This window comes from Anopheles coluzzii, chromosome 2 (genome assembly GCF_943734685.1).
Source record: "Anopheles coluzzii chromosome 2, AcolN3, whole genome shotgun sequence".
Classification (NCBI taxonomy): domain Eukaryota; kingdom Metazoa; phylum Arthropoda; class Insecta; order Diptera; family Culicidae; genus Anopheles; species Anopheles coluzzii.
This window is the reverse complement of record NC_064670.1, coordinates 102,415,050-102,440,616: the sequence shown is the minus strand read 5'-3', so window position 1 is coordinate 102,440,616 and position 25,567 is coordinate 102,415,050. Positions and strand designations below refer to the sequence as shown.

Sequence of the window (25,567 nt, the reverse complement as noted above, 5' to 3'; positions counted from 1 at the left end):
AAGGTGGGGGTTTTAAATCCATCATACGCAATAACAAGACTAGTGACGTGACGGATGGATCGTCATCCGAGTCAAAATAGCTGCAAATGAGAAAAGTTGGGTGCCCAGTTCAGCCAAAAAGGATAATAAAGGAAACAAGCTTAAGCATGTTTTGCATTCCGCTCCATTCTCCCCGGGGTTGAAGTATGCCAGGAATTTGGACAATTTGGACACCACTTTGGTGCCACGCTGTTGAGCGGAACCTACTTTTTGTGTGTTGGCGTTTTTTTATTATTATTCGCGAAAATATTATCTTGTCGCTCGGGTTTCCCCTGCTTCCACCGGAATTGGCATGCGGCGGGGAGGAAAATGAGCAACCATTTTATTGCCTGTTCACATGGGTGTGAGTAAGTGTTGTTTTCCACTACTCACCCAGAGATTGTTTTTTCCCCGAAACTCTTCAAATGCGTTGTTTTCCGGCACGATGGTTTATTAGCACTCGTTTGGCTACATTTTATTTTTCACTTTTCTGAGAGTGAAAGCGAAGAAGTACCAATCGGAGGACAAACGAGCTCCGGCAGGTAGGCGCCTTTGAAATATTTCCATCAGTCATTTGGATCCTTTTCCTAGAATTTTCGCTGCGGGTCTATTTTCATGATAGGCAAGAAAAACAAAATCGTTCTCAGTTTCTCCCCCCCCCCCCCGTAGCCACGCGAGGGAAAAGGAAGTAAAAAACAGCAAACAAATTTTAATCGCCCTCTTACTGAGGTTTGCCAATTCGCCGTGACACACCAAACGGACGATCGCGCCAATGTGCCGGCATATATACATTTTTTGAACCACACACACGCACACACACACACATACCTCAAAGGTATGATTTGGAGCGTTGTTTTAAGAATTCATAAAATCACGATCAACGGCGAGCACCACGCGTTACATGATACACCCGCTCGGTGCGTTTGTCGGTGCGCAATGGCCCCGGGCCCGCGGTGTAACCGCATCAGCATAAAGGTTTTGCGCGGAAAATGTGTTTGCCGAAAAGGACAATGCTGCCGAGGGGTGGTGGTGTTGCACAGGAAAATTGCAATGAATTTATGGCGGACCCACCCCGCACACACACACACACACACACAGAGCGTGTAAACTGATAGTCGAAACTGGGCACTGGGTAGTTAATCGGTGTTGATCGTTCTAGCGACACTAATTAAACCGCACCGAGGGCGATCGAGGGCGACCGAAACGGCGAAAAATGCGACCGAAATATGAACCGCTGTTGTTTGTGGCACCGAGTGGGGTTTTTTTTTTTAATGATATCGGAATCGGTTAGGTAACGTTTTAGCACTAAACCGCACTTTCGTCCGCATTCAAAACAACCGAATCGAATTTCACTGCTGCACATTTGCGCGCGCGCGCGCGCGCTCGGGAACGGATGAGAAATGTGTCTTTTTTCGTTCGGTGATGGTCGTTCATTTGGTTGTTGGGATTTTTATGGCAAGCAAGTTCCATAATGCTGTACCGGTTTTTGATTAGTTTCCCTCCCCCCCCCCCCCCCCCCTCCCGTTTATCTTTCGGAAAGGGAAAACACCGTTCGAACGGTGATGTTTTTGGTCGGTGCTGTGTGCTTTCTCACTTCCGCCCACGAGACTTGCCAGCGACTTACACCGGCAGTACGGGTTTGTATTTCACGATCACCTGTCGCGGGCAATGGCGGTGTTGACATGGGGCTAAAAATATACTTTCACCTCTCCGCCACCCCGCTCGTTCAACTCCCTTCGTTGGGTGATCTACGCCGCGTCCAGCAACTATCCAAACGCTATTGCGACAGAGGCATATCAGGCTTCTACGTCATGCGAGGTTGGATAGAACACGGAAATATGGTGACGATCATTTTATGGATGTCCTCCCATCCGCCATCGCGCACAGTTTCGCGCAAAACAAACTACTCTACGCTACACCTAGGGATGTGCATACAGAGTATTCAGTGAATCAGAGATACCTCTTTCGATAGCTTAAAATTCAAATAGCGAGAGACTTAAGTTAAAGATGATGATTTGAGTCGTGATTTGAACAGATGTAACGAACAGATAAAACACGCTTCTGGGTGGTTATTCCCATCACTGTTGTACACGCCTAGCATATGTTTTAAAGCACACAAAAGCAGCCTTTTTAGGCAGCAAACACATGTTCTAACTGCTTATATTACAAGTTCAAAATTATATGTCCTTGATGGTCTTGACAGAAGATCACATTTGCAGACTATGGAACACAAAGAAGCGTTCCCGTTCGCTCTTCTAAACCAATTTCTCTATGGTGATCCTCATCTCTACTGCCAACTACCAACTAGCATTTTGTTTATTTCCCCCCCTTCTTTACGGACAACTTTCCTTTGCCCAAAACATCGGCCAAATCCAAAAGTCCAAAAAGCGAGCCCAGACCTGTGGGCTAATGCGTATATAAATTAAAGAAGATCGCTGCGCACACACACAACCACACGCGAGTGACGGACGCGGATCGTCCCATCGTCGCCGGCGCATAACGGCTTGCAATTCATCACACACCCCGGCCCTCCCCTCGTTTGCAATGGTGTGGTTGGAGTGTGTTGGGGTGGAAAACGGCGGCTCCACCGGACGATTTTGTCCCAGCGAGCAAAAAAAAAAATAAGGGAGAAGGGAGCGGAAAATAAAATCGCGTTTAAGAATCCCATGAAGCACAAAATAAAACCTTTAACCGAGTGCTATTTTCGGGCGTTTGTGTGCGTGTGTGTGTGCAAGAGATAGAGGGAAGACTGAGGTGACGGCAGATTTGTTGGCTTAAATATAAAATTAATTTAAAATTTAAGTCCCTGCAGTTCCGTTCAGATCTTCTCCTCGTGCTCACTCCCTCATACACTCTCTCTCTGTCTAGAGTTTATGCTGTTTTGCATTCTTTAGTTGGTAGAACGGCGAACGATGTGTTGTGAAAAACGATGCGGCAAATTGAAATTCACCATACACTCTCCGTACACCGATATCCGTTAGATTCCTCATCCCCCCCCCCCCCCCCCCCCCGGCCGCCACAGCCGAAGACGCAGACACATCACGTTTTGTTGTGTTTCTCGTTATCTCGTCGCGTCGCGTCTGGCTGGTGACGACAATTAGCCGAAGCCGGTACACGCCCGCCCCGATCGCCATTTGCATTCGATGGCCAATCAAACGAGCATCGCAATCACATCGCACGCCGCGTCTCTCGCAAGCATGGCGGCGCAACGCGGCTCCACCTCCAGGAATGGCGGGAAACAGGAAGAAGAACCCGAGACGACGCATTCTAACCGACAAAATTCCTCACCATTCAAAAGCGGTTGACGGAAAAGGCGACCATAATTTCTCACCAACACACACACGCACACACAAATAGCAGATCGAGTAACCTTCGCTGAGAGGTATGGGTATTGTTTTTCCTGCTGTGTTGCTGCGTTTGCAGTGCATCGAAAGCCTACACCGGCCATCTCCAATTCTCACCCTACCCATCCATTCTTCTTGTGCATGGGTTGGGCTTTCCGCGCACTGATTGGCATTCTTTTATTGACGACACGATGAACCGCGGCCAACCGTCGGCGAAAACGATGTGCGAAAACGATGCAAACGATCATGCAGCACATGATCATGATGACGATGATCGTACGCGCAATGTCTGGATAACTTCAGCGCTGCAACGATGTTAACGTTTTTGTGTGTGTCTGTAGATCGAACGGAGCCCTTCCGTCTCCCTCGGTGCTACCCACTTGCCCGTCAGAACGCGTCGGGGCACGCATCAAATGCATAAAACGTCTATAGCGTATCTTTGCGCAACCCGCGTTTGTTCTTCTAACGCCCTTTTTTGTGTTCACGCACACGGCAGCCCCAAAACGGAAAATGCTTTTAGTGCGTTTATCTATGCTGCTGCTTCTGCTGCTACTTCGCGGAAAGCAAGAGAACACAACACGAACAAAAACAAAAGAAAAGAAACAAGTGAAAATATTTATATAAATATATTGACAGTGCAAATAGCAGTGTGCAGCTTCACAAAGCGTTTGTGCTGGGTAGCGAAAACTGCGCTGCGTCTCGGCGGCTCACACGTGATCGCGTGCGGGCGCGCGCGCGCACACCCGTCTGGTGGCCGGACGAGGGCAGCGCAAACGGGGCGCGGATGCCGCCAGCCCGAGTCGAGTGGTCTTTTTTGTTGCTGTTGTTGTTTTGTCGCGATCGATGTCGGTGTTGCAAGCTGAGTTTTCGGTTGCATTGTCGGTTTCGGTGCTTCGTGTTGTGTACCTTTCGGTGTGTTCATGTGTCCGCCACCTTCACCTTAATGGGTGTTTCTAGTGGCTGATTAAGTGGCTGAGCTGTTGATTGGGAGATGTAGAATAGCCAAAAGCGTTGTTCCAAGAAGTTGACCCTATTTTCGATTCATATACTCGTGAATAGGTTCTAGAATAATCTTAAGAACGCGTTGCATGGGAGGCTTTAAGTATAAAGTTTGAGAGCCTGAATCAGTGAAACATTTATTAACTGTGTTATGGTCTCCAATGCCAATTTGAAAACAATTTTTGTCTCCAACGCTAGAGAAATGCCTAAAAGCAGCGCTAACCCTGCTCACAATGGAACAACATCTCGCGCTTATCTCTCGCACCGAAAGCTGTCACGTCAAGATGAACACATCTGGTTGTTATGGGCAGATGTACGCGGATGGATTAACTTCTCCAACTCCAAGTGACGTCAAAAGGCGGCCACCGGATGCTGCGATGGTTGCTGATCACGCTCTTTGTAGCCGTTTCGGCAACCGGCTCTACCCGCCATTCAAGATGAGTCAGCGACAACCCAACAACAACCGTATGTCCCAAAATTAAACGGAAACCTTTTGGCGAACTCGCACGAAGAAGTCTAACTGTGGCTAGCAAAACACACACATAAAAAAAAAACAAGAAGAAAAAAGGGCATCCAATACGTGAGTAGCGCGCGAGGAGGCCGTGTGTCACGCTTGTTAGCGTCGGGTTCGCTTATCCTTTCACGTCCACCGTCCACTGTTCACCTTTCGTGGGAAGACTCTTCGCGCTGTTACGGCGGCTCAAGTAAAACCTGAGTGCTGCACGGTTTGTGGGCCAAACTACACACATTTTAGGCAATTGCGCACTCGCGCACTGAGTGTGTCTATGTGTGTGTGTGTGTGTGTGTGTGTGTGTGTGTGTGTGTGTGTGTGTGTGTGTGTGTGTGTGTGTGTGTGTGTGTGTGTGTGTGTGTGTGTGTGTGTGTGTGTGTGTGTGTGTGTGTGTGTGTGTGTGTGTGTGTGTGTGTGTGTGTGTGGAAAAATACACTCCCAGAGAGGGCAAAGGAAGGAGATCACGGCAAAAGGGGTAGGCCCGTTAGATACTGACCACGGTTAGTGAAACTGTTTGAGCGAGCGCAGACAACCTACGCAGTCAGTCTAACTGACAAGCAAGCGGGAAGGGGGTTGGGGTTGAGGTTGGCGATCGTCAAAATTTGGCATCGATCGAACGCAACGGATACAGCGGACCGGCCACACGCTGACGCAAACAGTGCTACACCGCCACCTCGTGCGTCCCGTGAATCGGTGAATCATCGGCAGCGAGCGATGAAGAGGCCGCGCCGGCATGGTGGCACCCATGGTGAAAATAAATCACAAACCACAGACCACAGTGTCTGATCTGAGTCGTCCGGTAGCAAAGCCGGACAGCCGCACTAGTTCTTTATGTTAAGCACACACACGCACACACACGCATACACGCTCCATGGTGCGTGATTAACGTCTCTGTTCTCTGGCGACCGATGGTGTAGTCTCGGTTGCGTTTGGAGCGGACGGCAAGAGCATCGATTTAGACTCTCTAAATTTAAGGTCCACCCCTACCTCCAACTCCTACACACACACACACACACGCACATACACGAACAAGTTTTAACCTATTTCTCCATTAGCCGATCCAAATGTGTCCTCCAACATGCGGTGCGGTAGTCTGTTTTGGTCGGTCGCGCCTTCCGTTCCCATTCTGACCAATGTGGGAGTTGTTGGAGCTGTTGCTGTATGATCTTCGCCACACCGCGTCCAGCAGATGTGTTTCTGTGGGACTCCTCCACTCCACTCCTGAAAGCTAGACCGGAAGTCTAAGACGGACGGAAATGCTTTCGGTTCGGGTTTTTGTTCTATTTCAACCCCTGGATGCTGGGTGGGAGTTAGGCAGCAAAACTTTGAGCGAGGGCAATGCTGGGTCCTACAAATATCCTACACCAACTTTGCGCTGATACCTAGCCAACGTATTGATTCCCTCTATTAACACATGTTCGGTGTAAATCTTACATCTTTTCACTCCCCTTTGCCCAACTCGAAACGCGAGAGCAACACTCTAGAACGCAACGAACCAACGCCCGCACCAACCAGGAAGAGACGGACCTGGCACATGAAAATGGCTTTCCGGACCGGACGCGTACGGACTGTGGGGCTGGGTGGCAAGGTACCCCATGCTACGTTCGCAGCCCGCGTCCGCACATTCGATGCGCGCGGTAGATGTTGTCAGATTTATGGTAGCTTTCACGGCGCGTTTCAACAGCAATTCCAATTAAATTTAACTTTCATCCGGTCAGTGCAGGAGTAGCCACGTACCACCACTGACAACGCTGATCCCCGCGTGCGCGTGTTTTATCGGCTGTTTTTTTTTTCTCTTGTTTTTCAGCCCGGTCACAGCTTGTGTCGCAGGCATCATCACCCCCTTTCAAAAACCCGCGCAGGAAACGCGATGGTTCTTTTCTGAATTTTATTTGATTGGCGCTTCTATTTCTTCTTCTTTTTTTTTACTCCCTTTCTTTAACTTGCGTCTTACTCTGGCGTCTAAGCATGGGGGGGGGGGGGAGTAGAAAAAGCGATCCTGAACGAGCAGTAGCGGCTGCACCACCATCAGCAGTGTTGTTTAACGTTGTTTGGCAGCGGAATCCGGTGCCACTTGAAATATGATCGGCCATCTCAATCAAAGCACGGCCAACGCCGACGTTCTGCAGGGACATATTGCCGACCGGTGGTAGGGGGGAAGGGGAGGGGGGGGGATTTGAGAAATAAACTCTCGATCGGTCGTCGGTTGATGGGACAGGGCGAGAGGCATTTCTCCTCCTTCTCGCACACGCTCCTGATATTATGTCAAACGTTAGCGCTTCAGCGTGGCCCCCGGAAGATTTATCGACAACCGTGCGGATAGAGACACCTCCGCATCACCTTCCCGCTCCGCTCATAATCTTCCCTTTCCTTGTGTACGTGTGTGTGTGTGTGTGCCCACAGACTGTGTCCGACAGTGTTCCGACAAGCTTGCGGTTGAAAAATGACCGCTATTTCAAGGATTGATAAGTGGTTCGGCAGACCGCGCCTGCCTCCCATCCGGAGCACCGACCACAAGGGGGCCACAAGGGGATTGCGGTGGACGTATGCGACCTGTGCGAGCATCCTGGCACGGGTACGGGAAAGGCATCAGGATGCTTCCTGATCACCGAACAACTCCCCCGATCCCCGCCTTCAAAGTTTAATCAAACCAAACCTCTTCAAACAGAATACGTATTTCCGAGGAAGTCAAACGACGACGACACAACGTTTGAGTCGTTTGAGCGTGCGTGTGTAGTAGTGTTGTTTTTCTTTTTCGGAAAAAGTTAGAGATTTCTATTTCTGACACCGACCGACCGACCGACCGACCAACATCTCCCGAAATCCGCCGTCCGACGCCCCTTGTTACCTGCGAGTCTCGGGACCTCGGGAGGCGAAGAGGCGTTGCGCACACACACTTGTGCGACCGGTGCGCCACTTGCGGTTCTGGTTCTGGTAGGTCATTAGTCAACCCCGTCTGCGTCCCGCGGGCGCACTTGGCTGGTGCGCGCGTCTTGCGAGAAAACGACCGCGTGTGCGTGTCCCAGCTTAGCGCAACGCCGCGCAGTAACCGAGTGGTTGCTGTGCGCGTCTGCTAAGTGCGGTAAAGTTGGCCCCCTCTCACACACACACACACACACACACTTTGCGCTTTGTTTTGCCCGACCGTCCCTTGCTGCCGCGGCTGGTTGGCGTCGGCGCGAAGGTGTGTCGACCGTTTTCGATCTGGCAAATGGCCCATCGTGTTCGGGCCGTCTCGCCGGCCCTCACTGGCAGACTGGCGTGTCGATTTTTCGGAACATTGGGGGTTTCCACGCGGCCGTGTGTGTGTGTGGGTTTCGTGTGGCGCGATATTGTTGTCACCTACGACGTACGAGCGGCTTTGTTTTGCTCGGCGCAAGGGCGCGCGGCCAGTACCCGCTGCGGGTTTCGTTTGTTTGTAATGGGTTTTTGGGGGGTGATGAAAAGGGAGGTGAAGGGAGTGGGGATGGATGGGGAGGACGGTCAACGTGCGCGCGGCGCATGGCAAACGTCCAACAAACCGAAAACGTCGCTTTTGCTACCGGTTTGGGGCCGGCGCAGCGCGCTTTTATTTTTATTTACCATTTGTCACGCCGCTTGGCGCTGGCTGGCGCCTTCCAACATTTTCAAGCAGCAACATATAGGTGACATAAATGTGGGGGGGGGTGGTGGACAGTTGAACAGTTCGAAGAAAAAGGCTCACACGGTTCGGTGATCGGTTGGCCGGGCAGAAGTGTATTGTGGAGCGGCACTGCTCCAACGCAATATTCAATTAATTCTCTCCATTCCTGTTTCCACAATTCAAATTGGGCATGGGAGTTGCGAGGGGTGGAGTGGGTCGCGATTAAGCATGATCATATGTTCCACACATCAACCCTCCCCACACCACCACACTCGGTCCGTCGATATACACAAAAAAAGTGGTAAAGAAAGAGCAAAAACAAAACGCGCGCCGTGGATGATCGCGTGCGCGCTCGATCGCGGGGTCAGCGACGATCGTCACTGATGACGTCCGGGCGCCCGTCATCTCGTCATTTTTCCCCGTCGTTTCATCCCCCTCGACCTCCACTCAACTCATCTGGTAAGATGGCCTTCGAAGTGGTCGAACGGGCGGCGGCGACGGCAAAGACGAGATCGGTCCCGCTCCCAATGATCACCGCGCGCACAAACACACAAACACAAACCAGCAAGTGCACAACATCCTCCCGCTTTTGGTCGCTATTTGGTCGTTCCATTTGCCGTTTTCCACGCACTCCGTTTCCACGGACGTCGACGTTTCAGGGGGAGGGGGGGGGGGGAAGGAAGACGCGTCGTCGTTTTTTTTGCGGTCGCCGTTAAGCCGGCGCGCGCGCTATTTGGGTGTTTGAATTATTTTTAACCATTCCCGCACTGGGCGCACGGGCTTTCCTGCTCCGAAACGCCACAATCAAAACGAACGCCAACCAAAGGGACAGTGCTGTGTGTGTGTGTGTGTGTGTGTGTGTGTGTGTGTGTGTGTGTGTTTTGCGCTTCAAACGGATTGCTTTTTGTGCTCGACTTCGACACTACTCCAAGTACGCAGACGGTCACGTCTAATCGCAATCGCGCAGCCGGACGCCGTTTTTTGTGCGGGCTACCGATGATCCTCCTTCGAATCTTGCACCGTAGATCCTCCGTCCTTTAGAGCCGCTGCCTCAAGTGGACATTGGAGAACTTCGTAGTAGTGGCGAAAGGCCAGCAGGCACTGTGTTCTTTTTCGCACGAAAACAAACCACTTCAGGCGCCGCCCAAGCTCGCACGAGAACGCACCCCGAACGCGTGCGCATAAGTCATCCGCGCCCTGATCCACCCAGTGGAGGGACTTGTGTGCGTGTGTGCGTTTCTGTCGGGCCTTGTGTGCAGGGAGCCAGGGTGTAGAGATCATGGACATTCCAATTATAGACACAGAAGACTGCTTAATGATCCCGAAAAGCAACGTCTCAGCGTCCCAGCGGGCACGCACGCACAAGCAAGCCGCCAGACGCGTCAGGGCAGGTCTTGAGTGAGGAGTCCAAGTCCGTACCGCCACTGCTACCGTCACGGGGTAACGTCCCGCCTAATGAAGTTTATGATTTGCGCAAAACGATAGAGACCAGACCAGACAGAACCGGAATCGCGCAATAAAGCCGTCCGTACGGCGTTGGCGACACTCTTCTCGTTAGGTAAATCACACACAGTCACATTATGCCTCGGGTAATCCTTTACTCGAGACACTCTGTGCACTTGTGTTCCCGCTGGTGGCCCTTGCTCTAAATAGTGCACTCTTCTACCTGTTCCCATTTCCCCCTTGCGATGGGAGCTAGTGCCGGGGAGTATTCCCACGGCACGGCATCCCGAGAGGGGCGCTTCGAAGGACACGCACACAAAGGACCGACGAACTCCTCTAACTCCTTAAACGTTGTTTTTTTGTTTCGAAACCTATTTTACCCCTGTTTGCCAAGGGCAAGTGCCGACGATTTCACGCCGTGCGAACGAAACTCCAGACGAAACGAAAGACGGGCAATAAAATCCCCCAAAACCACCGAGTATGGGATTTTCGGGTTCCCTTTCTGCTGCTCAATCTTTTCCTGGAAACCTAATTGAAATCGAAATCGAAACAGAGACAACCGCCACACACATACACACGCAGACGCAAGGGCATTTATCTTCCGACCGGGATCAATGGTCCCCGCAGGACGTCCTTTGTCCATCTCATTCTCTCTCTCTCTCTCTCTCTCTCTCTCTCTTCCTGTCGTTCTGGTACTGGCGGTAAGAAGAATGATCCTTTCAAACGGATTACGGACGAGGCACAATTCATTCCAGACGGGCTCTCCTCCAGGAAGGATCGCTTCTGTGCTCGGGTCCGAATTGCTTCTTCTGCCGGGTTGTGTGAGACAACCATTTAAAAGCATGTCGGCAGTTGGAATCGACCACCAGGAGACATGGGTATGGGTTAGCGTGGAGAGGGGCCCACAAAGACACAGCCCACGTTAAGCCGCTCGAGCTCTTGACGAGAAAAACCCAAGCTGTGAACGGTGACACCGCACATCAGGTGAACGAGAAGGTGCCTGCGGATGCGTCGTGTAACCTCATTGTTCTCGAGGACGGTTGCGCATGTCCTAGCAGTGTTTGCTGTTTTATTCATTCATAAATGTTTGCTGCCCTCCACTGCCGTCGTCGTTGTTCTGTGGCTTGAAAGGACTCTCTCTCTCTCTCTCTCTGAAGCACCGCGCCTGCCTTTGTTTTATTAATCAATGAGATTCAATTGGGGAAGGGCTGCGGCTATAGTTATGATTCCATTCCCGCCTACCCTGCTGGTCAGGCATTAGATCACACGAGGCCCTCGGGATGGAACGACACACACGCAAAAAAAAACACACAGAAGAAACCTTCCACAATTAATACAGCCCTCAATGGAGGCCAGCGGATGGAGCAATAAAGAATGCCCGCTGCATTGCTGCATAAGATTAGTGCAGCAGCAGAAGTGATGCAGCCTGCAGTGTCACCACTGGTTACTGGTGCAGTTGTGTTTTGCAGTGCAGCAGCAGCAGCAGCAGCAGCCAGCGGCGGTTTCGTAATAATTCCGTCCAGAGGTGTACTGCCGATCGAGAAGGCAGATCGTGCGATAGCGATGGCATCCACTGGCAGCACACACCGTTCGAAACCTTCGCCTCTGTTCCTCCTAGACACTCTAAGGACACTAGCGTCAGGGTATGGTAGAGGGAGGGGGGGGGGGGGTGCGAAGGCACTGTTGGGAGCTCGCTGGGAGAGCCGCTGCAGCTGTGCGGCTCCGATGTTGTTAGACAATTCTGCCTGCCGTATCGCGTATGCTGCTTTAGTGCCTCGTTACCCCCCCCCCCCCACAAACACTACCCCACACTGTGGGAGGGGATGCAATGGGGGTTGACGGGGTACGCGAGAGCAAGTCTCCCTTTGCTGTCGCGCTGACGTTTTATTAGTTTTGCAACAATGATCATTGCGCCCGCGTGGCGCTGAGCGTGCGCAAACGTGCGGCAGGGCCCACGCATCTAGCGCGGTTTTTCGCTGCTTTTTTTAAACCCCCTTCCCCCTCTTTCGCTTGCCTGCCAATAGTTGGCTGCCAATACTTCGCTCGGGCGTTCCATAATCCGCCAATGCGATATCCGTCGGCTACTGCTGCTGCAGTTTCCCTCCTGTTGCGCTGTAGCCGTTACGTTAGTCAAACATTTTGCGCAACAACAGAGGACTGTTCGTTCTCTCTTTTTTTCCTCCTCCATCAAAGACACTGGGGAACAACACGCTCCGGCTTTGGTGCAGTGTGTAAGCGAGGAGGGGAGGGATACGGAAAGGGCCGCTCTAACATACCAGCCGGACAACGGACAGCAGACAAACGCAGAACGCCGGGACGCACAGTGCACAGTGGGACCGGCTGCGTCCCGGGCAATGTCCTACCCAGTAATTCTGATTCATGTTCAGCGTCAGCACAAGCGGCTGCCTGTGGCTGGCTGTGTGCTGTGTTTTGCAATAGCACACGGGGTGCGCACCTCCGCACATCACGCTGTGCGTGTATGAGCTGGAAAACCACTTCTCGTTTATTAATAGGTAAATAATCATAAACGCGCCACGCTTGCCGCCGGCCTGGCGTTGGCTTTACGTTTGCGGGGGATCGGTGTGCAGCCTCCACAAGTGAGTATGTGTGTGTGTGTGGTTGTGTGAAGACACACACACACACAGAGTATAATCAGTGGGTTTTCACGCTGAAAAGGGTTATATTTTGTAGCTACCGCAGCTGTGTGTATATTCTACACGCGCAAGCTATGGGAACAGTCTCTTGGCACAACACCCACCACCGCCAGCTCCCCGGGTGCGGTGCACCACGGTGGGAGTGCGTGGCTGCTTTATGTGGGTCGCGTGACCCGCACCGGACTTAAGCACTACCTTCGCGTCCAGGTGGCTCGAGCGCGCTTAGCCGCCAGGAATGTACGCGCTAGTGACAGTGAGCCAAAAACTGCACCAGAGCAACACAACAGCAGCCGGGAGTTGATGCTAGAGTTCCTCACACACAGACTTTGGGGTCCAGAAAATGGTTTGGGGTTTCCATAGCATCCATAGGCAGGCACGTTCCTATACGGCAGTACTCCCTTCCCAACAAAAAGCCGTCGTTATAGCTTTGTTTTTAGTACATACGTTTTTGCGGTCTGTTGCTGGCCTCCCTGCTTCTCCTCCGCCTCAACTCTGCTCTGGTCGCACAGCAGCACCTTTACCTTTTTCTGTCTTTTTTTTGTTGGTTGCCGCTTTCCGGCGTCTCTTGGCGGCCGCCGCCTGTGTGTGCCGCGTTCGGGCGATTGGCGTGGTGCTATTTTTGGAGTTTCGTTGAGGAAAATCTAAAACTGAATCAAGGCACTAGAAAACAGAGGGCAATGTGTGTGTGTGTGTGTGTGTGTGTGTGTGTGTGTGAGCACCGGTTTACGCGGTTTTGCTTGCGCCGCCGCCATGTTGTGCGACGGACGACGGTACACGTAAACAGCTTCGCTGCCCAAGTTTTTGGCCGCACGGGGCAAAAGATCCCGATCATCAGCATCATCTTTCTTTTTTTTTGCTCTTGTTTTTCTTTCGCTCGCAGGGGTTTTTGTGTAATTTGTTTTCGTTGCATTTCGTTTACAATTAATCTTACACGAAGCGTGAAAAAAGTCAATTTCAAAAACAACTGCCAAAGCAGCAGATGAGAAGGAGAGCGCGAGAGAGAGAAAGAAGGAATATTAAGAACAATTGCATCAACCGTATCAATATTCTTGTTCGCGACGATGTTTTGGTGACTTTTCGGGGCCCCATCATCATCTCATCTTTTTGGTGTGTTGTAATTTAATTTTACCGCCCATCAGGCAGGCAGGCAGGCTTTGGTGGCGCCTACGCCATTCTATTCTTGGTTGCCGTGACGTTTTCGTACACGCGATCGGTCGCTATTCGTGCAACGAAGAGAAGGGGTTAAGTGTGGGGGGGGGGGGGTTGCTCTCAACTCAGGGTTGGTTTGTTTTTTGTATTCAATTTTATTAATTGTGATGTACAAAATTCGTGCCTTTTTCGAACACGACGCGTTTGCTCGTTAAAATTGATACCTACTGACACACGATCGTGAAACATGATACTCGATCGTACCCTTCCCCCGCCGCATTATTGATCATTATGACAAGTAGGCCTCGTTAAGCATCACTTCGAAATTTGAAGCATGGGAGGCACTGGAGAAGAAAATAACAGCCCCTGCTTATGCATATGCTGCCTAGCGAAAGCTACACGTTTTTTACTCCTTCTTTCTCCCTCTCTCGCTTGGTTTATTACATTTTCGTCGATGCACACACACACAAATACAACTAAAAAAAGTTTGATTCCTTGGATGTTGGAAAAGTAGAAAATGCATCCATCATCGATGGCGTGACGCGTCGGAAATGCGCGCGGTGCCTTGTCTTGTGGGTGTCTACCATCCGCATCGAACACGGCGAAGCGGAAAAAGGCAATCATAATCCAATTAAAAACCAAACAAACATACGCATAGCATCGAAAAAAACAGCAAACAAAGCAAACGATACACTTGATCGATCTGATAATTAATTGAAAGAGGCCGGGCGTGCATCATTAGGGCGCTGGATGTAATGATCATACATAGTAACATTGCAAAAATTTCTCCTATTCACAGTGTCAAACGGGATACGTTAATCGGTAATCAAATCTAATTTACTACAAACTTTACTTAATCCAACCGATACCTGATCCGGGGTGCAAAACGGGAGAGAGAGAGAGAGAGAGAAATGTACGATTCCGACACGCCAATTACTTACATGCCGCTGCACTAAGTGCGTTTTAATGTTTCTTTGTTTGTCTTGTTTTCCGACCCGGTCCGATCAAATGCGCGGTTTTGCTATGATCGATCGTGTTCGGATTCGGAGAGTTGTTAATTGATTTATAATATACTTTTTCATCGCGTTCTTCTGAAATCTCGCCTCAGCTCACCGTAACCCGCAGGATCGTTATCGTCCACCGATCGGCTACAGGAAACGCCTGTGCGTGCGTGTGAGGCCTTTTTATCTTCCCATGCTTTCGTAACGCCATATCCGACGGTTCGCTGACTTTTGGATTAATTTCGGACCGTATGCAAGATCGATCCGCATCGAGCTGCAACATCTAACAACGCTCACGCACGTGCTGGCACGCGCTACAGACCCGTGCAAATAATATATATATGATCGCCTCAACCGATCCCAAACTGTGGCCCTCCTCCCTACCGCAGCACTCAATTTCTGGGTGCGATCGTGGGGATCGCGATGAGATGAACATTAAAGCTACAGCGAAAACAATAAAGCGTGACTAATAAATCTAAAACACAGCCAATCAAAGGCAGCGATCCTTTCGCGATCTTGAGGCTACAACATTGCAGTGTAGCGTGATTGCTTTTCGTGTCTAATGGGTTTCGCTAATGGCAATTGATTGGGACGTTAAGTAGGAGTGAGATATAGTAACGCATCTCCTACTGTCTGCACTTGTTACTAGGTTGCAGCTTTCGTGGTTTTAGACGACAGGAAATACATTTATTGGAGGAAACGCGATAGCTTGCGATATGTCTAGCGGTTGCTGAACTGATGTCCTATACGCTTTAGTTGTTATAAGCTGACTTTTTTATTCACTTTACTAGATTCAGAAGGGATAATTACCAAAGAGTTACTTACTATAAACAAACCAAACACAAAGTTGTTTTATTCTTGAGATCTTGAGATATCTTTACCTATTTTACATTTATTTTTTGAATCGAATAAACGTATCTTCCACGAATGCCTGAAGTCAGTTTGAGATCAGTCTTGGATAATGTTGGCAAAAATCCGGAGTTGGCTCCAACCCTAATCCGAAAATGCGGAGCCGTTTGGAGTCTACTGTAGCCGTCCGGAATCGCCTGAAGTCGCCCGGAGTCTTCTGTAGTCGGCTGGACTCGTCTGTAATCGAAGTCGTCCAGAGTCTTCCAGAGTCGACCGTAGTCGGCCGGAGTCGTTTGGAGACGGTGTCCGGCCGCGGGACAGGTCTGACTCCAGGCGCCTCCAACTTCAGGTGAAGCTGGTGGTTCCGATTATGCCGGAGTCGAATTCGGACTAACAATAAGCGGAGTCGGATCGGAGACGTTGGTGCGCCACCAGAGAGCACACCACTATATGAGATGTTCAGAAAGTCATATTTTTTCAGAACCTCAATCTACTTACACATAATCTACTGGAGCTGTACGACCTTTTGGGAAAATCTTTTTGCAGTTCTTATCTCCGCTACTTAACACATAAACCTCAAGATCTGTGTACGTGTCGCATACACAAAAGAGCTTGGGAAGCTGTTTTTTGAGCTCTTTACCAATCAAGCAAGTGTTAAAAGCACTTTACAGTTGATCGGCAGAAGATATCTATAGCTTCCAACTGAATGCAAACTTTCCTTTCTAATATTCAATATTGGTTTTTTGTAACACCTACCATAAATGACAACTTATCTGCCAGAAATGGGAATATCCACTTGAATTGACTTCTTGTACGCACACACACACATACTTAAACCCCTTTATCGTGTGCTCGCCCTGCACGCCCTTTATCGGCACGTCCCTAACAATGGAAGGCGTTTATCTCGTACCTCGGTGTCCCTCCAGTCGGGCGCCACAATCACAAGTACGCCACAACATCGTGACGCCACCGGGATCGAGGCACGTACCAGATACGATTCGCACGGCGCGGATCAATCCCACAGCACTGCAGTGAGAGTAGGCTACTTGTGGTCCCTGCGAAACAGAACCGTTCATTCGGCACGTCCTGCTGATAGGTGAAGGACGTTACATATAAGTGCATACGGGAAGGGCCTTTCCTTCTCGGGCGCTCTCTCTCTCTCTCTCTCTCTCTCTCTCTTCACCTGAGAAATGATGGTCCCGACAGATTGTTGCACCTCGGATGACTCGTGCATGCCGGATGACAGTCGGGTGATGCACGCGACGTGAATCAGCACTGCGTACGGCAGTGTACGGCTTTGTTTTCATGACGTAATGTGCACAAACGTTCGCCGTGGCACGTGGCCCAACTGTAACGTGTGCGGGGTGCTGCACATCCATCTGTGTCGGTTGATAAATGAACCACCTTGTTTGTGCGCTACTGTGCTGTGCCAGGAGCCATCGGTAGTGACATCGCCCGCATTGGTCGGCCAAAGAAACGAAATCTGATAAATTACATCCCCCAGCACAGCAGCCCCCTGAAAGGCGTGATGCTGCGCGTTGATCGATCTTGTTCGCGAGCTTCTTTGCACACCCTTTCTCCTTCCTCTTACACACACACATAATCACAGTGAGCTGTATACATCGCGGTAAGCTTACCAGGGGCGGAAGTTTTTAAACCCGTTACCGAAGGACGTTGTTGAAATAATAACAAATGAACAGGGAAAATAAACAAATTACCTTCATTACCCCCTTCTCCGCACTCCGCTGTCAGCCCCTCCCTACCCCTTTCCCTCTAATCCATACCCCAGCACCCGGGTAGGTGGTGTCGATCGCCCCACCCAGTCTCGCACAGTTCGATTCTAACCAGCCGAAAAGAAAAAAAATCCAACACACACACACACACACACACGCTAGCGGAAACCACCGACGATGGAAGACAGCTGGGGGAAGCTGGGAAAGAGAGCGGCGATGGAGCTGAAGTTGGAAAGCATCACAGCTTTGCACAACCGCACCACCGGGGCCCAATTGCTTCGCTTCCGATTGCTGCCGTGTTGGGTCGTGTGGCGGTGGCGGGAGTGAAGCTGAAAATGTATCACACACGATCGGCAATAACACAACAACTGTGGCTCCACTTCATCTAGAAAAGGGAGGACTAGTACGAGCGGGGAGTGGGGACAAAAACAACATAAAAACAACACTACGACAAGCCAAACACGACGAAGTAAAAGTAACCGATCAGATCGGTTTGGGGAGCGTTTGGGGCTGGGCAGAGAAGAAAGCACACACACACACATGCACGCATGCCACAAGCGGCTTTTTACAGACAGGGAAGGGAGAAATCTAAGCAGCCAAGGGTATGTTGGGGCGCCAGGGTTGGCAAGCATTAGGCAGCCGTTCTGCTTCATTTTTTTGTTGTTTGTTCGTTGCTTCCTTTCTTTCTATTCCGATTTCGCGCAAGGTCCGGTCGGACAAACCAACTTTACTGGGTGTATGTGTGGGGTTTTTGGTAAGGGAAATGGTAGTAGCTGCAAGGGGTTGTTTTTGCCCTTCTGCGCTGTTCGGTGATGACGCTAAAAATAAACCACCATTCGATGCGCGCGCGTTTTCCACCGCGTTTTCCGTTTTTTTTTTCCAACGCGACGCAAGCGACCGCCAACGTGGTTGGCCAGACCCGTCGAGGGTTGTAGTGGTTAATCTCCTGCCGGTCCCGAGATCTATGGCCATCGCCACACCAGGTCCAGGAACGGTTGACCAGCCAGCCGCTATGGGTGGGGCGGTGCCAATAGCCTGGCATCGCACGACGTCATCGATGAGCATTAGACGATGAAGACGTTTAGAGCAATGGTGGATTTGTGTGTGTGTTCGGTGCTTTCGCAGTGCGCGCGCGGAAGATCAACATGGGAGGGCTTAGCGCTTAGCGTCCAGCATCTTTAGGCGGGTGCGCGTGTTTTTCGACGCGTGTTTTGCCGCGCTGCTCTGTGATGGATTTATCTGGCCGCCCACACGCACCACGACGAGGTCCAGGATGGTATGCCACAAGCGGTGCGGCTGTTGTTGTGCTGCGCAAGTAAACATAGTTACTGACTGTCCCGGGGAGGTCCGGATCTCCTGCTCCGGAATGGTGGTTTTGAACGGTCAAGGAGAGAGCTAGGGAAGACTCACGTTACATTCGTTCCTGGAATTGCTTCATTTCTTTAACTACCATCGGCTGCAACTACAATTGTTTTTTTTTTTATCCACTCCACTCCGCTCTGTGTTACAATTTCCCGCACAAGATGAATCATCCCGGCGGTTTGCGACAGTCCGCGCAAAACGTTTCCATTGAAGAGCTTGCCTGTCACCGACTCTCCCTCCCTCCGTCGATCGATTGGCACACCATCGAAGCGCACCTGTGCAAACCACCGTGGCGCACCGTGTTTGCAACCGGCCACATTCCAATCGGTATGAGCCGTCCGCTGCCCTGTACCCCTCGGCGGCGGTCGGTCGCCGGGTGGTCTTGTTTCGGGGGAAAAACCCATCCATCACACACACACACAGTGCCTCGGGCAGGACCACCACCATTCGCGTGGCCACAGTGTTTACAAACAGTCGGTTGCTAGGGGAAACCAACGATGGGTTCTTTGAGTGCCTTCGCGCGTGCCTGCTACTTTCCCTAGCTAACGATTTGCCTTCTCTCTTTCTCTCTCCTCAGTCACAACACACGGACGACCACGTGGGAGGACCCGCGCATCACCGCCATGCAGGAAAGCCTGTTCCAGCAGCAGTCCAGCGTCGAAACCCTGTTCAACACCGGCTCCCAGACACTGCTCAGCCCCACGATCTCCTCACCGACGCCGACCAACAATGGTGAGTGGCCGGGCTTTTCCCCGTGAGGTGGGGGGGGGGGTTTTCCACCTTGGGAAGGGGGGCATTTTGAGAGCTTTTGCGGGAGGCGAGAGCATGAAAGCAAAGTTCAAGGGCAAGGATTTCCTCCTTGCGCAGGAAATTCACAGCTGGGCCCAAGTTAAGGAAACTTGCACAGAGTTGGGGGCCTCTTCCCCTTTGCAAACGTGTACAAAGGGGGGTGTTTTTCTTTCACATTTCGCGCTGGCTCTCAATACTTTTGTATTAACTTTAACGCACATACAAACAAACCAAAAAAGACACATCACAACAACACAAGCTCAATGTAAAAAAACAAAAAAGAACGAACTGGATCCGATTGGGCAGGATCAACAACCGTTTGCACCACCACCTGTAACTAACCCGGCGTATCTTCCCGCCCGGCGTGTGAGATACGTTAACCTTTACTATTATAAACTTAAACAGTAGTAGCTCAAACGTGAGAAAAGGAAAGATGATAAAACCGCTGAAAAAGCATCGGGCCTAGGAAAGGGCAGGTGAAGAGAGGTGACGAGTTTTTGTGGCCAATTTCCCACCCATTTCCCTGGCGAGATCTCTCTCCAACCCCCCTAAAAAAAATGGAGACAAAAACTTACTTACTTACTTAAACTTATATCCACGTGTTTAGTAGCGCTTATCGGTATCGAAACGGTTTTATTGGTGTGTTTACTTTTGTTTCCCCGCTACGTGTTCCGTCGAAATTTACTCCACCCAAAAACTTACGCACAGATAAGGTGCTAGTTTTTGTAGTTTTTTTTTTTTTTACTTTTTTTTATTCCAATTCCCATTCACTATCTCCTAAACACGGCGGGTCCGGTGACGACGGCCAGTACTCCGAACGAACGATTCATTCATCATTTAGCACCGGAAGTAGGTCGCTTCGAATGGGCTGCTTGTTTGCTGGTCTGTTTTTTTGGTGCACCCTACCAACTGTACGCGTACGCCCAAAGCTCGGTAGCCTTCGGTCGATTCGGCGTTGTCTCGGGGGTCTCAAATTGGTAAAAACGTCATCTACTATCCGGTATAGTGTGAAAGGAAAAAAAAACTTGAAAAAAGGCAGGAAAAAGTGCGGTCTACAAGACGATAAGAACTGGAGGCCAGAACAGGATGTGATGTAGCAACGGGAGAGCAAGAAGAAGAAGAAGAAGAAGAATAAGAAGAAAAATACTCCGTACACCGAGCAAACGCACGCACAGTCACGTACGACCCTCCAGGAACGTCAATAAATCGGAGAAACAAATCGAGCCCACCAATACCAACAGAAGCGTCACGTGCGGCAGGTAGTTGCGTCGAATTTTGCAGCCCGAAGGGCCAGACCCTTACATGGGATAGGTTCTGGCTTACCAGGCTGATGGCAATCGGTTATCGGAAGGCAAATAATGGAGTCGTAAAATTCACTTCGCCGGCGTCCGTCCGTCCGAACGCATCATTCGAAGGCTTCCGGTTGGGGTCAATCGTAATTAAGGGATTGCGACGACCCGCCTGAGAGTCGGGACACAGATTCGAGTTCCCTTTTCCCGTTGCGAAGAATATGGTCATTTTTGTTTGAAAGTGGGTCATTGGTGTCTCTTCTTCAGGCGAATGTTTTGATCCTCACAGGGAGTTTTAGTCACATCGGCAGAACTGGACAACCTCTCGCAGTACTTCTCTCCCAAGATTCTGATTTCCCTTTTTTGTCTGAAACAACAAACGATCGATTCAACAGACGATCCCTTCGCGTTTATGTAACCGTATGCCTTACCGCGGTACCCATTGGATTGGAGTGTGGCACGCGCAGAGTGGCTTAATAGCTTTCGAACTCCGGCCACTCCTTCCATCCGGTGCAAGCCAACCCAGCAAAGCTTGGGCAAACAAAAAATAGACAACCACGACAATGCCTGCACCACGGCGCACGCTCTGCTAGTGCATTGAATGACACGAATAAAGCTGCTGGATGTTTCCCACCTCCCCTAACATGTCTAACAATATCGGCTCATGCTAACATCACCTGGATGGGGTTGGGCTGAAAACTATCGGATTTGGGACCAAGCAAATATATATGTATGTAAATATACACACACATCATCCGTCCCAATGGCGTTCCCAATTGACAACCACTCCCAAGTGCCACCAGGGCTCAAGAGTAGACAGCCTACCATGCTAACGGTCACTATCAATGAATGAGCGCAATTGAATCGTGTGCGCTTTCATTCATGAAACTTTCGTCGTCGTCGTCGTCGCCGTTCACCAAACAACACCATAGCTACACCGAATACGATGCCACTGATGATCGGATCCCCAAACGCCCTGCACACTCGCCAGAGAGAGAGAGAGAGAGAGGGCTAAACGGGTTAGCATTGATGTGGAGTTTGATGTCCCATGGGGCTACGGGAAGTTAGCGGAGAAGCGACCACTTTTTCCCTTACCCCCATAAAAGGGTTATTCGAGACGCGATTGCTTTCCAATGAATCATTGCCGACCATCATTCACGCGAGCTCTGAGCAGCTACTGAGAGTTTGATTTGGGACCTCGTGGGACACGGAAATGAGGGTAGGGAGGTGCTGACACAGGTGGAAATGGAAAAGAAAGGTGATGCCTCTTCTAGTGGCAGGTTCCGGACGGCCGTTTTAGGGAAATGTGATCGGTGCGAGCGGATGTAAGAGCTGGCAGACGACCGAGTTGGATTGTAGTCAATTAATGTGTGCTAAACGATTTGTTAGAAAGGTCTTTAAATAGTCATTTCTGTTTTTCTTCCTGAATAGATATAGACCATAAACCAGTATCCGAAGAAGAAAAAACGACGTTAGCTAAATCGTTTCAGTGCGCGCACCACGCACACACAAGCACACTCTATTGCCGAAGAGCATTCTCGCACATCTGTTTACCATCCAGCAATTGTTTATTTACTTTACCGTCCCCCCGGCAATCGCAGTTACTCTCGCCTACCAACTTCTCCCCCCCTACATGCTGGTGGAGTTTCATTCATTGATTCATTCATACATTAGAGTCTCCCCTATTCCCTCAGCTACTCCTAGCAAGGGGACTTGCCACTCCACGCGAATTTCATTCATTGCCACCTCTCCCCCGACAAGGGAGCGAACATTTGATACACTTCGAAATCGTACCGGTATTCAAATATACCCTCTTCCCTCTTGTACCGGTCGGGCCAGTGCACTGCGTCATCCTCTTTTCGTATCACCGATTTGCACCGATTGACCATTTGCTGATTACACACAGCAGCAGCATTGGTATGATAAGAAATTGTGAACATAAAGAGCAAACAAAATAAAGGCGTCCGGCTCGCGTATCAAAGGGAATGGAGAGAGACAGAGAGTGCCATCGCCCATTTCCAGACATCCATTCACTCGCCGGAAGTGTGTCAGCAATGACGCCGGGGTTCCAATGTTGCGGGGTTACGGAGTTGCAGGGTGAAACACCAATCCGGAAAGGGTACGTCCGGCTTCTAATACGGCCCTTTTTCCTGTTTTTGCTTCGATGTGCTTTGGCCATCGTTTGGGGAGGAAGTGGAAAGAACGTATCATAAAACAAACCGTGGAATTGAATGAAGCGAATCCAATAATCACATACGAAGCAACAGCAACACATGCGCGCAAAGAAAAAAAACCTCGATTGGCCACATTGATTGATCAAGAGAAAGGGAAAATGAAAATGGGAAACGTACAGGCAGGTGAGGTAGCTTTATGTTCCGTTATCTCTACAGCAAACCCTGCAATCTCGTTCGCTATTACGCCGCGTTAGGGTAGACGCTTGTAGCGTCTAGACGCGTCTAGACCGCAGGTGCCATTACTTTACGACGAAGCCCCCACGTCATCACCCCAGGTCGCCCGGCCCCGGCAGATAAGCATTGTCACTTTTTTAGTGCTCCCCCGCTGAAGCACGGTTGGGGACGGTGAGGACAGACGAATGGGAGGTTGCCGATAGCACGGCCTCTTGTCTATACTTGTAGTTTGAAGCGTTTTTGGAGGACGCTGCTGGTGACGGATGTTCGCCAAAGGAGGTGTAGATTACACACTTTGTAACGGGGTAATTAGTGAAGCTAGTTGTACTTCTTGGAAGGTGTCGACCGTGTTGGATTGGAGTGATTAGATTTCACTGTGACGTTTGTTTGCACATCATATTGATTGATTCATCGATATCCCAGGGACATCCCCTTAAATCTATTGGGGGTTTTCAATATCGTTCTGGTCTTTTGGCTCACAGAACGGATCTATACCAAATTGTTCTTCGCTTAGGAAAGTCGAACGCAGTCCAAATTACCAATCAAAGACGAGGACACAAATTGTGCTCTTTCCCCGTTGCTGCAAGTATCCAAGTATCATAAAAACTATATCCCACACCATACCCAAGAGAAAGATCATTTGAACATTGTTGGAGAGTTGTAACAAAAAGAGATCACAATTAGAGATGAACCAAACGATAGTCTGAAACGCGCGTGCCTATCTAAAACATCCATTAACATTCACACGATCAAGAAGTGATCAAATGGATCTTCCGATCCAATCACAGACACCCTTTCGAAAGTCCTAAAAACTGCTCTGGAAGAAAGTTGGCAAATATCGCCACTCTCAGTTACTCCAACCCATTCCCATTCACTTTACTCGCTCGTTTCTTCATCCCTCTCTATTGCTTCTCTCTATCACTCTCTCTCTCTCTTTATCTCTCTCTCTTCAGTGGTATTTCCAGATACAATTCAAATGACAAATGACAATCTCGCACAACCGTCAAATGCCGCCCCGCCGACGGCGATGCTAACCGGCAGCAATGTCGATCTGGGCCCACTGCCGGAAGGATGGGAGGAAGGCATCACAGAGAAGGGCGAACGGTACTATATCAATCACGCGACTCGGTCGACCACCTGGCGGGATCCTCGGTTGTGTACGTGTTTGCTAATTTTTTGTTTTAAAGTTTTGTATCTTCCCTTTGTTGTTGTTTGAACAACTTCGCCCGCCATAGTTCACGCCATTTCCCAATTTATTTCCTCCGAAACAAGCGGCTACGAAATCTTCCCGCACCTTACTCTTCATTCTTGTTGAGATCTGTAACTTCTTGACAAAACACTTTGCTCGGTAGTGTAGGTATTTACGCTTTGCCAAAAGAAAAGCTTGAGTAGGCAGGAGGTAAGGTGTAGCGAATAGGCAGGGTAGCGAACAGGGACACGCTTAAACGAGCTTAGTAGATTAGCCATGGTAGTCAGCTGGCATTAGGCGCGCGAGAGTGAGATAGCGATAGTAGATGACATCTTGCTGGTTTAGTATGCTGTATTAACTATTCCAACCTTACGTTCGAACTAACTTTAAAGATACTAATACTTCCACTAACCTACCTGAATCTTTCTATCTATCTCTCTTTGTATCTCTATTGCTGTTCTTAAGCAACCTGTCTAAAGTAGAGTGTTGTTAGATCTCGTAGTAGTAGCTTGATTCATTACATTTCATCTCATTTTAGAATCATTAGCTTAAGCCTTTCTTTAAACTACCCCACATATGACCGATCTAATTTGGTTTCTATTTCAATTCCCTTGGAAACGAAAAAAAAACAATCTATAGCTAACCAAGACTGGGCAGTACAGGAGCAAACAGTCCGTCTGTACAACCTGCAGCTCGAGCGGGAACGACTTCGGAAACGACAGCAAGAGATCAAATCACATGTAAGTAGCTGCCCATACATCGGTACCACACCGTGCCATTCCGAACCAACTTCTACATTGTGCTCGTACAATCCTGCTGTGTCTTCTCCAGATGGGAGACGACCCGTTCCTGTCCGGTATTGCCGATCACGCACGCCAGGAGTCCGGTGACAGCGGTCTGAGCGAATCGTCCATGACGCAGTCGATGCCCCACACGCCCGAATTTCTCTCCAGTATAGATGACAGTATGGACGGGTTAAGCAGTAAGTGGCGATTGGTTTGAGTGCATTACAATCAGGCATATGGGTTACTAATTTGCTTTATTCCCTTATTGCAGTGACGGACAACACGATGGACACTATAGCATTTGGGGATAATCTCGAGACGCCCGATGAGTTTATGGTGAGTTGCACTTTAATGTTACCTATTGTGTGCTACGATCAGGCAATTGTTTTACATCATAAAACACATTAAGCTACGTTTCCCTA

General features: G+C 49.9%; 1 protein-coding gene across 5 annotated transcripts in view; it reads left to right on the top strand.

Annotated features, from left to right (window-relative positions):
- The window catches only part of LOC120953900 (transcriptional coactivator yorkie), a 40,511-nt gene that overhangs the window by 10,017 nt on the left and 4,927 nt on the right, over positions 1-25,567 (top strand). For 3 of the 5 annotated variants that reach the window (XM_040374320.2, XM_040374316.2, XM_040374318.2), the window contains exons 3-7: positions 19,263-19,417; positions 24,125-24,328; positions 25,000-25,100; positions 25,192-25,342; positions 25,417-25,481. In XM_040374320.2, the coding sequence (XP_040230254.2) occupies positions 19,263-19,417; positions 24,125-24,328; positions 25,000-25,100; positions 25,192-25,342; positions 25,417-25,481 (676 nt within the window). The remainder of the gene's footprint in view (positions 1-19,262; positions 19,418-24,124; positions 24,329-24,999; positions 25,101-25,191; positions 25,343-25,416; positions 25,482-25,567) is intronic. The other 2 variants (XM_040374324.2, XM_040374325.2) reach the window with 2 other exon arrangements.